Raw genomic sequence first — 13,616 nt, 5'->3', positions numbered from 1 at the left:
AGCAACCAAGTCTTCGGTGCGCTGGATTTTGACCAGTGTGGGAAACAGCTACTGGTGCCCCACTCAAAGATGGCAGCTGACACACATTCAAAGCAACATAGTTAGCCACGTCTTTGAGTGGGGCACCACTGCCTGTTTCCTACTTGGGTCAAAATCTAACACACAGGAGATTTGGTTGTTATGCAATGCATACACTGCCCTTGCTCCCACTGGCCATGACTGAATTGTTTTGAACTGGTTTGAAGCCCTGCTTTACTGGCAGGCAGGACTCAGCTTGAACATATGCTTACATGTGGGGCATGGGCTGTCTCCATGACCCTGAAATGCTTCTCTCTCATCACCAGGCAGCAGCCAGACTCAGAACCCTGGTATGTGTCAGATACCACATACAGGTCTATGAAAGTAAGTAGACTAAAGGAGAAAAGTTGGTAGAGAGGGATAAAGAGAAGAGAAGGGGAGACAGGAACGTGATAGCAGGTAGCTCTCACAGATCACTGTGTTGGCATAAAAGAGTTCTAGAACAGTGCCTATAACTCTAGATGGGTGATGTGCTTGCCCACTGGTGCCTAGATTCCAGCACCAAGGCCAGATGTGGCTGGGGAGGGGCATGTGACAAAGTGGCAGCTTGAACAGATGTTAAGCAGATTACCAAAAAAAAAAAAACCAAACTCACTGCTGTCAAGTTGGATCCGACTCATAGCAACCCCTCCTTGGGTTTCCGAGGCAGTATCACTATGAAAGTAGATGGCCCAATCTTCCTTCCGAGGAGTGGCTGGAGGGTTTGAACTGCCAGCCTTCTGATTAGCAGTCAAATGCCTTAGACACTATGCCACCAGAGCTCCTTTAAGCAGACTGGGGCTGGCATTTTCTTCTTTCTCTTAGTTTAGCCTCTTCCTCCTATACCTCTACTGCTTGTACCTGTGTCCCACAGGTCAATGAGCACATCCTGCTACTTGGTCCACTCAAGTCTAACAGCTGTGGAGACAGAGGCCTGTACTTACCAACCTCCAGACCCCCCTGTTGAACAAAGACAAACCAATGGTTATTGAGCTCAGTCTCTCTGACTGTTGCTCTGATGTCTGAAGCTTCACTCTTATCTTCAAGGCAAGGGCTCTGCGAAGAAATCTGTTTGCAAGTAGGAGAAATAATAATTTTTTAAAAAAACCCTCTTAATTTGACTGAGGTTACTCAATAGTGACCAGATAAACTCAGTAGTGACTAGATAAATCCAATGATGGCTAGTCAGGCCCCTCCCCAGTCATATCAGCCACATGAACCAAGGAGCCACAACAGGTGGCAGGTTGATGGTGCTGATGCTAACAATGTCAGTAATAACTGCTGCAGATCACATGTACTGAGGGCTAACTTTGTGCCTGGTATGATGCTAGAGCTCTCCATGCAATATCTACATGTAGAATCTGCATGGAAACTCTACAGCTCAGGGGAAGTTGTTGTTAGGTGCTGTCGAGTTGGTTCCAACTCACAGAGACATTATATACAACAGAACAAAACACTGCCTGGTCCAGTGCCATTCTAATAATCGTTGCTATGCTTCAGCCCATTGTAGTAGCTGCTGTGTCAATCCAACTCATTGAGGTCTTCCTCTGTTTTGCTGACCTCTACCAAGCATTAAGGAGCTCTGGTGGTGTAGTGCCTAAGGCATTTGACTGCCAACCAAAAGACTGGTGGTTTCAAACCCACCAGCCACTCTGCAGAAGGAAGACTGGGCAACCTACTACTGTAAAGATTTACTGTCTCAGAAACCCAAAGGGGGTCACTATCAGTCAGAACTGACTCAATGTCAGTGAGTTTGTTTTTTATTATTATTTTTTTAAAACCAAGCATTATGTCCTTCTCCAGGAGTTCTGGTAGCATAGTGCCTAAGGCATTAACTGCTAACTAGAAGACTGGTGGTTCAAACCCACCAGCCACTCCTCAGAAGGAAGATTGGGCAATTTACTTCCATAGTGATACCGCTATGAGTCAGATCTGACTCGATGGCAGTGAGTTTTTTTTTTTTTTTTAATGTTCTTCTCCAGGAATTGGTCCTTCCTGCCAACAGAGTAGGTACTTTTATTCTTCCCATTTAACAGATGAAGCAACTGAGACTTAGAAAGGGTAGGTAACTTGCCAGTTGAGGGCTGGAATTGAAAACCAAAAATATCCAGGTCGCCTGACCCCTGAGCCTGCACTTGAATCATCTGCCATTTGTAGCACTCTCACATGGCCTCATCTGCTCAGCTCTGTGCTCTGTGGCCTAGAAGCAGGGGCTGAGGGTTGACATAAAGGGGCACAGATAGGAACTTCCAAATCCAAGGAACTCAGATCTGGCAACAAAGGGCAGGGCATGGCAGGCACTGAGGGCACCTAGAGGATGCAGTCATTGCTGGGAGGCTGTGAGAAGTGTCAGCAGATGACGAGGAGGAGGAGGTGCCAGGGGCTGGGAGCCCATCCCACTGACTGAGTGCAGAACCTGGGAAAGTGAAAGATGGTGGTGCTGCTGAGCAGCCTGGGGAAACACGAGGACGGTCCTCACGATGCCAACCTCATCTCACATCCTTGCATGTGTCAGCCTCCCTGGCACACCAGTTGTGCCTTGTCCACGCTCAAATTCACTTGAACATCACTTTGCCTTCATTTGTGCTGGTTCTTCGGCTTTGAACCTCCTTGAGACTAACTCCAGAGAGGAAGCGAGACCTGCCCAAGGTCATACACACTGTGCAGGGAGTTGAACCCAGCATCTGGCCCATAGTCAGGAGTGTGACCTCATTTATCCCTCACAGCATTCCTAAAAGGTAGGTATTATCACCCCATTTCACAGATGAGAAAGTGAAGGCTAAGAGAATTAGCAACTTGTTTGAGGTCACAAGGCCAGGAAGGGATGGGGCCAAGGCTGGAGCCCAGGTCTATGTGCTAGCATCCATGGGAGCAGTGTTGGGTGAAGCCAGCAGAGGGTCTGGGCTCCCCAGGCCCACAGGAGGAAGACTGCCACAGAGTGGGCTGCTGAGAAAACTCTCCTATGCCCTACAGCTGCTGAGAGGCTCAGTCTAAATTCTTCCAGCCCTGATTCAGCAGGACCCAGGAGCCAGGCAAGAGGAGCTGCCACACCAGGAAGCAGTGAGGGAGTGCCAGGCATAGGAATGGAAACCAGAGTACCTTGCACTGACTATGGGAATTGGAAGGGGCTACCATAGGGGTTGTCCCTAAGCCCTTTGAGTTCTTTTAAATCAGAAGGGAGATAAGAAGTGGAAGCATGGGAGGGAAGCAGTAGTGAGGACTCACAGTCTTCCCTAGTATTGCTCCTTACTCCCCACAGGAATTTCCAGCTGTAGCTAGAGTCTGTGGGAGAAATGAGCCCCAAAGTAAAATCAACAGCCCTGGACCCAAGAAAGGGCATCTGGAGCCCAGCAAAGGGCAGAGGTTGTGTACGTACTTGACATTGGTGTTGGTGCAGATGATGTACTCAATCTCGTCGGAATAGGGATTCTGAAACGTGAAGCTGCTAGTGCGGATCAACATCCACTCCCGGTTCTTGGTACGGAATCGATACATGACCGACAGTACTTGGCCTTTCAGCTTGACCACCTGAGAAAACATTTGGAGAAGGAAGTCAGCAGGAGGAAGGATGGTGCCAGACAGAAGGAGGGTGAGGCACAGGCAGTGCGGTTGCTGTGAGGGCCGTAGACCTCAGAATAGGGGCATTGTAGCTGAAGGGGAGAGGAAAAGAGAGAAAACAAGAGAGGGAGAGACACAGAAGGAAACAGAGTGAGTGAGAAGGAAACAGAGAGATGTGCAAATACACACAGAAGGAAACAGAAAGGGAGACAGAGACTGAGTGAGTGAGCAAATGAGAGACAGAGAAAGAAAGAGTAAGAGACAGACACACACACACAGAGAAAGCAGAAGAGAGAGAGTGAGGGAGAGACAGAAAGATAGAGAGAAAGACAGAGTGAGTGAGAGAGACAGAAAGACGAGAGTGAGTGAGAGAGACAAAGGAGAGAGAGAGAGCAAAAGAGAAGGAGTGACAGACAGAGTTAGAGACAGAAAGAGTGTCTTTTGAAACAGGGAACTTTATTTGGCCATTCTGTCACTACTGTGTGAGAAACCAACTCGCTGATGTCCATTTTATATCATGACTTTTTGGCTTTTACAAATCAGCTCATGAAAAATCTACAAGTTGGAGTGTTTCTCTTTGTGCTTTGGCTGCTAGGGGATTCTGGGTCTGATACTAGTGCATCAGAAAGTTAGTATGCCAGTGTACCTGAAGTTAGTATCTCACTCAGGTATCTAGTCACATAGTAGTCATGGATTTATTTCTCCATACCTCACATGACAAAAATTTAACCTCTGTCTACTATACAAAGGAGCTCTGATGGCACAGTGGGTACTAGAAGGTCAGCAATTCAAACCCACTGGCCAGTCTGTGGGTGGAAGATGAGGCAATCTACTTCCATGAAGATTTATAGCTTTGGAAACCCAATGTGGGTCTCTAGGAGTTGGAATAGGCTCAATGACAGTGGGTTTCTTTTGGTTTGTGTACCATGTAAATTGCAACAAATATACTCTGAGAAGAGAAGTAATAAAATGATTCAGTTGTATGTATCATGCATTTGTATGCATGTACCTATGTACTCATTACTATTCTTACATTGCAATATGTTTTCCAAAATACTTCCAAATATATAATCATCTCAGCAATATATCCTCATAAGAAATTGGAGAAGTAGGTTTTACTATTTACAGATGATTAATACTGAGACCCAGAGAAATTAAGTTACCAAGGTCAGACAACCGTGATGGAAAAGCTGAGACAGGAACCATGGTCCTACTTCCCAATGACAATACTATCTCTCTGGACACACATTCAGACACACACACTTTATGCACCTGCAGAAACAGAGAGATGTGCAAATACACATGCATACATACAGTAGGCAGCTTTCAAAGCTGAAAAATGAGAAGCAGAAAGGGTGTGACTGACTGTGGGCTACACAGAGTGGCAAGTAGGGCTCTCCCCTCCACAAGTATGTGCAGACCCACCTGACTGGGTGGTCGTGTAGACCCACCTGACAGTGTGATCGTAGATAACAACGGGGTCCTAGGGGTCAGAGAAGGCCCAACTCTCTGGTTCCTAAGACTGACTACACTTGTAGTTTATTCCCTGTCTGATGTCTTTTGTTTCTCCCAGACTATTCACAGCATGGGGACAGAGACTTATTGGTACCCCACAACCCCATTCCTGGGACCATGCCTGGCTCTGCACAGGCACTCACACACATTCCTCAACTGCCCTGGTGGGCCTAGGCTGATACAGCAGGCTACCATTCTCTTTCTGGACTACCCTGGGGAAGCCAGAAGAGCCCCAAGCCTGAGGGTGTCAGGCAAGGCTCCCTTGTGGGCAATCCTGGAGTGACAGAGGAATCTAACCAAAAGGTCAAGGAGGTCGAAGGTCTTGCCTGGAGCCACAAGCTGCGGGTAAAGCAAGGCTGGGGTTCTTAGGGTTGTTGTGTGATGGCAAGTCTGCAACCCCAAAACTAAGCATGTCAGAAACTTGGCATGGTTGTCAGAGGAGCCAGACAACAAGGCCACATGTCCCTCAGGTCAGCATTCTGCAGGTTGCTGCCACAGGGACTTCTCTGTGTCTGCACAGAACACAGGGAACTAGACACCTGATCTCAGGCGCTGAAACACACATTTGCTTTCTGCAGACGTGGGTGCATGGAGTTGTGTTTTCTTTTAGCTAGAATGCCTGAGATATGTGAAAATTTTCAGCTCCATTTAACAAAACGCTTGTAAGGCACTGTCTGTGTGCAAGACACAACCCTCATAGCTACAGATAAAGAAAGAAGGAGAGGAATGCGCAGTCTGGCATGCTCTGAGGGGCCACATTATATACTAAGTTCCTCATACATGCTACTTACTCCATGTAATCCTCATGACAACATCGTGTGGATCTGGAACGTGAGCCTCAAGGAAGTTAAATATCTGGTCCAAGGCCACCCGAATAAGGAGTGAAAGAGCCAGGATCTGATCCCAGATCTCCCTGACCCAGGGCCCACTGTCTTTCATGCACCCCTATTGACAAGACAGACTTCCTGTCCTCAGGGAGCTCCTCACCTAGCAGGGGTAGGAAAGAGATGTTGATAACTGCATCCCAGAAAGAGTGCACTAAACACCCTTAGAAAAAAGGTATGTGGAAGTGCCATGGGGTTACCTGTGGACAAAGAGACACACTGTTTTGGGGGCCCAGAAAGGGATCTCAGATGGAGATGGGGTTTGGAACATACATTGGGAGGGAGGGTAAAATTTTGGCAAGTGAAGATGTGCAGGGAGGGGTCTCCTGGGAGGAGGCATTGTTGTTGTTGTTATGTGCTGTCAAGTCAGACCCGACTCATAGAGACCCCTCCTTGGGTTTCCAAGGCAGTATCACTAAGGAAGTAGATTGCCCAACCTTCCTTCTGAGGAATGGCTGGTGGGTCTGAACTGCCAGCATAGTATGAGCAAGTATTTGGAGGCTGGAGAAGCTGATGTGTGATTGGGAACTAGACATGTAAAGTAGTATATGTAAAACAGATTAGGCCTCACGATCACCAGAGTGATGCATTAACTGCACATAACTGAGGTCATATATACAAAGGACCAAGCATAAAACCCAGCCCTGCATGTTGTTGTTAGCTGCTGTCGAGCTGACCTCTGACTCATGGCTATGCCAGGCATGATGGGATCCGACCACTGTGGGTGTAGGGTTTTCATAGGCTGATTTTTGGATGTAGATTGTCAGGCCTTTCTTCCTAGTCTTTGTTAGTCTAGAAGCTCTGCTGAAACCTGTTCAGCATCGTGTAACATGCAAGCTTCCACTGACAGATGGATGGTGGTCACTCAGGAGGTACATTGACCAGGTATTGAACCCAGGTCTCCCACACAGAAAGCAAGAATTCTACCAGTGAACCACCACTGTCCTCCAGTCCAGCATAGCTCTTCACAAAAAAGCTTTCATCATCATCATCACTATGAAACAGAACTGAGCAGATAGGAGAGGGAGGTGATGAGAACCTGCCTTAGATCTCACCAGGTTCAACTCTTCCATTTGGCTTCTACATAAACTGTGGCACAAAGAGGGAACCATTGAGCAGGGCTGAGTGCAGCATGCAGGTTTTCCAGTGCCCAGGCTGGCATACTGTCACCTCACCAAACTCAAAATTCCTCCGGAGTTGAACACACGCTAAGGGTCTCGTGTCTAGGCCATTCAGATGCTTTTGTTTAAATCCACAGTTCATGGGCTGACTTTTAGCTGACAGAGCCCCCTCCATGCTTTCTCATGAATAAACCACTTCCCTTTATCAACATTGTCCCCATCCTTCCCACCAGTGGCTGAAGCCCAAAGAACACAGACGTGGGGCCAAGGCCCAGTGCTCTCCAGGACACCACTGTGGCTGCTTGATCGCTGCCTGCTGAGCCCTGGGCCTGGCTGAGGCTGCCGGCTCTCGGGCACTGCTGCCTTGGCTTCCCCTCCCACTGGAGGAATGAGGTTGCTGCTTGTAGAGCGAGAGTCACTTAAGCTGGATACCAGGGCAGGATCTGATATTAAATTCCTTCTTTTTCTTTTCCAAATCCACCATGTTCTGAGACTGTTAGCAGTTGAAAGCCTCAGACATTCTTTTGGATGGAGGGGTCTGTGTGTGGGGTGTGGGGTCGGGAGTGGATGCTTTGGAGGGAGGCAGGTCTGCCCCCACCCCCTGCCCCAGTGTTTTACTGTATTGCCGTATGAACCTGAGTCTCAGTATCTACTGTGAAGAAGTAGGGAGGACAGTATTTACTGTGGGGGTGGAGGATTATATAAGATAATGTACGTCAAAATGGCTCATGATTGAGCATGCAGTGGAGGCCCAATCACTGTTACAACTTCATTTCCATAGAAAAATGAAGCCAACTGACCCAAACCTGACCATTACTGATTACTTTGTATCTCCTCCCTAAAATAAATGTTGGAATCCTAATCCCCATGCCCACGGGTGTAATCCTGTTTGAAATGAGGTTTTCCTTGGTTATGTTAATGAGTCCATATCAGCGTAGGGTATGCTCTAAACCTACTCACTTCTGAGTTACAAAAAGAGCATATTAGACACAGAAAAAAAACAAAAAAACAACCAGACTCACTGCCATTGAGTCGGATCCGACTCATAACGAGCCCTCCTTGGGTTTCTGAGGCAGTATCACTATGGAAGTGGATTGCCCAACCTTCCTTCCGGGGAGTGGCTGGTGTTTGAACCTCCAGCTTTCTGGTTAATAGTCAAATGCCTTAGGCACTGTGCCACCAGAGATGCCATGTGAAGATCAACAAGGAAATGATGAATGCTAGGGCTACAGAGGCTGAAAGAGACAAGGACCTTGCCCAGAGACAGAGTCTTCCCCTGTAGTCTGCCCTCAATTTGGGTATCTAGCCTCCTAAACTGTGATAAAATAAATTTATATTTTTTAAAGCCACTCACTTGTGGTGTTTCTGTGACAGTAGCACTAGGGTACTAGGAAACCGGTGAAACCGATGAAAAGTCCCTAAAAATTTGTACATATTTAGGGAAGACAGGGTATAAAAAGACATAATCTCGCAGTGTTTACCATTCTAATTTGACATTTTTCCAAAATACAAGCCATCAGCTTGGGGTCATGATCATCTGAGACTGCTTTATTAAATCCCATTCAAATGCCAGACTCTACACTATATGGTAGAAGTAATGGTGAAAAGCTCAGTGGACCCTACCCACAGGGAGCTTATGTTTTAGTAGAGAAGACAGGGGGAAGAAAAGCTAATAGACAAATAACTAAAATTAAAAACAGGACTAGTTGTTGTGCAGGAAACGTAAGGAGAGAAAAGAGGTTGGGGGATCCTTCTTAGCTAGGTTGGTCTTAGGTGGTATCTGTGACATGGTATGAGTTGAAATCTAAAGGATACAAAGGCACCAGACATAAAGAGTGAAGAGTGAGGGTAAAACATCCCAGTCAGAGGGAACAACACATGCAAAGGTCCTGAGATGGGAAAAGGCATGAAGTGTTGAAGGAACTACAAGGTGGCGTGTGACTGTAATGCAGTGCACAGATGAAGATGAGACAAGCAGGGCAAGTTCAGGCAGAGAAAGCAGCATGGAAGCAGCTTGGGTTTTATTCTAGATGCATAGGACACCCACTGGCAGGTTTTAAGTGAAAGTGTGGCAAAATCTAATTTATATTTTAAGAATGGCTTGGACTGGGACAAGAATAAAAGCAGAAAGGTGGTCAGGAAGCAGGCTACTGCAATTTTGAAATGAGGGGTGGGGATGGCCTAGCCAAGGTTGGTGGGAATGAAGAAAAGGATGGATTGAAGATATATTTCAGAGATGGGGCAGGAGCTACTGATGGGCTGGATGTGGGAAGTGAGAGTAAGGAAAGCATGAAAGATGTTTCTTGGTTTCTAGTCTAAGGGACCAGGTAGATGGTGGTGTGAAAGAGACTTGGGACTGTAAGAAGTGGAGATGTGAAGTAGATGACTGGACATAGGCAGATGTGGAACTCAGAGGACAGTCTGGACTGTAGTCGCCTATCCAGTGGATAAGATCATGGAGGGAGATATTACAGAGAGGAAAGAAGGCAGCCAAGGCCAGAGTCCTGGAGTACCACAGTTTGTCCAAGGGAGACAGAAGAGAAGGAACCAACAAAGGAGTCTGAGGAGGAGTGTCCAGAGAGGTGGGAAGAAAACCAAGAGTGGGAATGTTTCAGAAGAAAAGAGGAGTGCTGTACAGAAAGGAGGAAGGGGTTAGAGATGTGGCTGCATGTATGGTGGACAAATGGAGCGCAATGGCCACTCACGTAGAACCAGCACTGCCTTCACTGCAGAGTTCAGCTATGGAGCAGGTCCATTCCAAAACATGTGCAAAGCAGGATGTCAAGTACTGGTTCTCCCAGATGAATAACTAAATAGGAGTCACTCTTGAAAGGCAAATCAAAGGCCCTTTTTTGTAATGTTGTCTATCCTATGTCTTTCCAAGGGCTGCAGTGAGGTTCTTTGAAGAAATGTGCTCTTTCTCATGACAACTCCACTTGGGCTCCCAGCAAAAACTAGCTGCCATTGAGTCAATTCCAACTCACGGTAACCCCATGTGTGTCAGAGTAGAACTGTGGTCCATGGAGTCACCTTTCAGAAGTACATCACCAGGCCTCTCTTCCAAGGCACCTCTGGGTAGACTCCAACCTGCAACCTTTCAATTAGCAGCCAAGTGTGTTAACTATTTGTCCCACCCAGGGACTTGTGCTTGGGAGGTGGCAAGTTTGCAGTGTGAATCCTGGTTCTGTCACTCATTAACTTTGTGACCTTAAAGCTCTGTTACGTCACAGAGCCTTACTTTCCTATAAAGTGAGGACAATATTATCTATCTCCTTGAATGTTGTGAAGATTCAATAAGATAGTAAATGCAAAAGGGTTCTCCACAGTGCCTGACATCTAGTAGGTGGTCAATAAATAACAAGTAACAGCAGTGATGGAGTAGTGCCTAAGACATTTGACTGCTAACCAGAAGGCTGGCAGTTCAAACCCATCAGCCATTCCTTGGAAGGAAGATCGGGCAAGCTACTCCCATAGAGAGATCACCTCGGAAACCCAAGGAGGGGTCACTATGAATCAAATGGACTTGACAGCAGTGAGTTTGGTTTTGGTTTTTTAACAGCAGTGATGCTCATGATGGGGTGACTAGGGTGGTCATCCTCTCAGGCTCCAAGGGATCATCCTAAATTCCAATCTTGCCCTCAATGTCTCTATCCAAAGCCATCACTAACCCAAGAAATATCTCCTTAAGTTGCCTCCTATTTTTAATTTCCTGTGTCGTTGACCCATTTCCAACCTTATCACTTCTGATATGGGCAATTTAAACAGCCTCTTGACATGTCTTTGTTTCCAGTAATTTCCTACGTCTGTTCAGTAGACTTGGACTGCCAAAGCTGTTTTTCAAAAACACTGCTCTGCTTAAAATCCTTAAAGAAATCCTCATGTACGCTTAAAGGACTCCGGAGAGAATTTCAATTCCTTGGTGTAGCAGATACGACCCTTCATAATCTTGCCTCATTTTTTACCACTTTCCACCTCCTCTGTATAAGTCAGACAGTGTCACTCCAAGCCATGAGGAACTGCTTATAATTAATCGCAATATGTCATATTTCTTTGCATCTCTGGATGTTGGCTCCCCAGACTAGAATGTTCTCTCAGTTCTTGTATTGGAAAGCCCATGCTTATCCTGTATGACTCATCTCAGTTGTTCTCTCCTCTGGGAGACTGTTCCTGACTCCTCCCCATAGAGTAAAAATCTCTCTGCCCACTGGGGTATTTTCTTCATGACCCATTATAACTTTTATCCCATTACTCAGTAATTACTTCCTGATGTGTCTGTCCTCCCCATTAAGCTGTAAGCTCCTTCAGAACAGGGACCATGACTAATGCCTTAGGTAGGACCTTGCAGCCTGCCAGCCACACAGTAGGCCCTGATGCCCTGGCAGCCACACTCACAAGTACTTGGGCTTCTACATCAGCTATGGGTGTCAGTAGTACCTGCTGGAAACTTTCACGTAGATGGCTCTGATCCTCAGGGTGGCAGAACTCCAAAATGTCCTTTCCCAGAAGGTCCTAGGTAAAACAGATAAGCTTTAATAATTTCAAGGTCCCCTTTTCAAAATTTATCTACTCACTATTAGACAACAGTATTCATTTGCATCTCCTACTCATCTCCTTAAGGAACTCTGGTGGCATAATGCCTAAGGCATCTGACTGCTTACCAGAAGGCTGGTGGTTCAAGCCCACCAGCCACTCTGCAGAAGGAAGACTGGGCAATCTACTTCCATAGAGATTTACCACTTCAGAAACTCAAAGGAGGTCGCTGAGAGTTGAAATCATGGCAGTGAGTTTGGTTTGGGTTTACTCATCTCTTTTGATTTGCCCCACCACAGGGCAAAACAAAGGTAGATGTGAATTTCCCCTTGCAGAGATCTCAGAGCTGGCTTCCTGAAACCCACTCTAAGTTCTTTGGCATGCTCAATATCAATTTCTAATTTTGCTGAGGCACTAGGTCAGCAGCTTCAGAATGCAATTTTATATTTGTTTGCCTTGGAGAGGCAAATTGTAATAAGCATATTTTAATAAACATAAAAAGAAAGCAAAAATGGTAACACGAGGACAGATGTGTTGCCTACGAAAACTGGAACTGTTTAAATGTGGAATCTGTAGCTCTCTTGTGGTGGAAGAAACACTGTTACTATAAAATAAGTGTACTTGTTAAAAGCCTGTTTACTATTTACCTTCACTAGTCTATGTTTCACTCAAAAGACCTAGCATTAACCCAAAACAAAGTATATTTCACAACAAAACAGATCAGAATAAAATAAACTGTCAAAAGGCAACTCCAAATGTGTTATAGGAAGTGGTCCAATTGGAACTGTCTTAAATAGCAAAAGACTTAAACCACCTTCTGATGAGAACCCCTGTAACCAAATGGCCTAGATGTGAGCTGATGCTGACAGTGGAGGAAAAAAAGGCTTATTTGAGTGCCAATAGGTGTTCAGATGCTGTGGGAAGTGCCAGTGGAAAAATGGATCTGTCTGGGAATATCTGCCATTCAAGGTTAAGGTGAATTTGGAAAGAGATCAATTTCTCCCTTTATTCTGCCCAAAAATCTCAAGATTTGCATGAATCTAGAGACACAGAGAAGAAGCCTTGATGGCACAATGGTTAATTGCTTGGCTGCTAACTGAAAGGTTGTGGTTGGAACCCACAAACTGCTCTGCAGAAGAAACACCTGGAGATCTGCTCTCATAAAGACTGTAGCCTAGGAAACCTGATGGGACAGTTCTACTCTGTCACATGGGGTCACTATGAGTGGAAAATTGACTTGACTGTACCTAAGAACCTAACAGAGATACAGAATTATATGATGAGTTTCAATATTTCTGGTTTGGACCTTTTCTAGTTCTCAAATATATACATAAATAAAATGCTCATATCAATTAATGTATTCCAAACTCTGTTCCCCAACATTTTTTAAAAAGGTGTGAATATATATATATATTTCTTTTCTCTTTTTTTTAAAGGTATTTTGAAAGAAATCTAAATCTACAAAAAAGTTGAAAGAACAGTACAAAAAATATCTATATGCCCTTTACCTAGATTCAAAAATTGTCAGTATTTTGCCACATTTATGTTTCCTTCCTTTCAGATATATACATGTATGGAAGCTCTAGTGGCATAGTACTTAATGCATTTGACTGCTAACCAGAAGGCTGGCGGTTCAAACCCACCAGCCACTCCTCGGAAGGAAGACTGGGCAATCCACTTCCATAGAAATACTGTCTCGGAAACCCAAGGAGGGATTGTTATGAGTCAAACTGACTCAATGGCAGTGAGTTTGTTTGGTTTGTTTATGTACACATGTATGTATAAAAAAACAAACTCACTGCCATCGAGTTGATTTTGACTCATAGCGACCTCTCCTTCGGTTTCCGAGGCTGTATCTCTACGGAAGTAGATTGCCCAATCTTACTTCCAAGGAGTGGCTGGTGATGTGCGTGTGTGCGCGTGTGTGTGTGTATCTGTTGTTGTTGTTGTG

General features: G+C 45.6%; 1 protein-coding gene across 1 annotated transcript in view; it reads right to left on the bottom strand.

The window, feature by feature from the left end:
* ARNT2 (aryl hydrocarbon receptor nuclear translocator 2) overlaps window positions 1-13,616 on the bottom strand; it is a 179,223-nt gene that overhangs the window by 36,246 nt on the left and 129,361 nt on the right. The window contains exons 10-11 of the mRNA XM_007945085.2: window positions 11,570-11,644; window positions 3,434-3,585 (exon numbers count right to left, since the gene is read on the bottom strand). Of these exons, the coding sequence (XP_007943276.1) occupies window positions 3,434-3,585; window positions 11,570-11,644 (227 nt within the window). The remainder of the gene's footprint in view (window positions 1-3,433; window positions 3,586-11,569; window positions 11,645-13,616) is intronic.

Source organism: Orycteropus afer, unplaced genomic scaffold (assembly GCF_000298275.1).
Source record: "Orycteropus afer afer isolate SDZICR_OR568_19922 unplaced genomic scaffold, OryAfe1.0 scaffold00132, whole genome shotgun sequence".
In the NCBI taxonomy this organism is placed as follows: Eukaryota; Metazoa; Chordata; class Mammalia; order Tubulidentata; family Orycteropodidae; genus Orycteropus; species Orycteropus afer.
The sequence above is the reverse complement of the archived record's forward strand: the minus strand, read 5'-3'. Positions and strand labels throughout refer to the sequence as shown.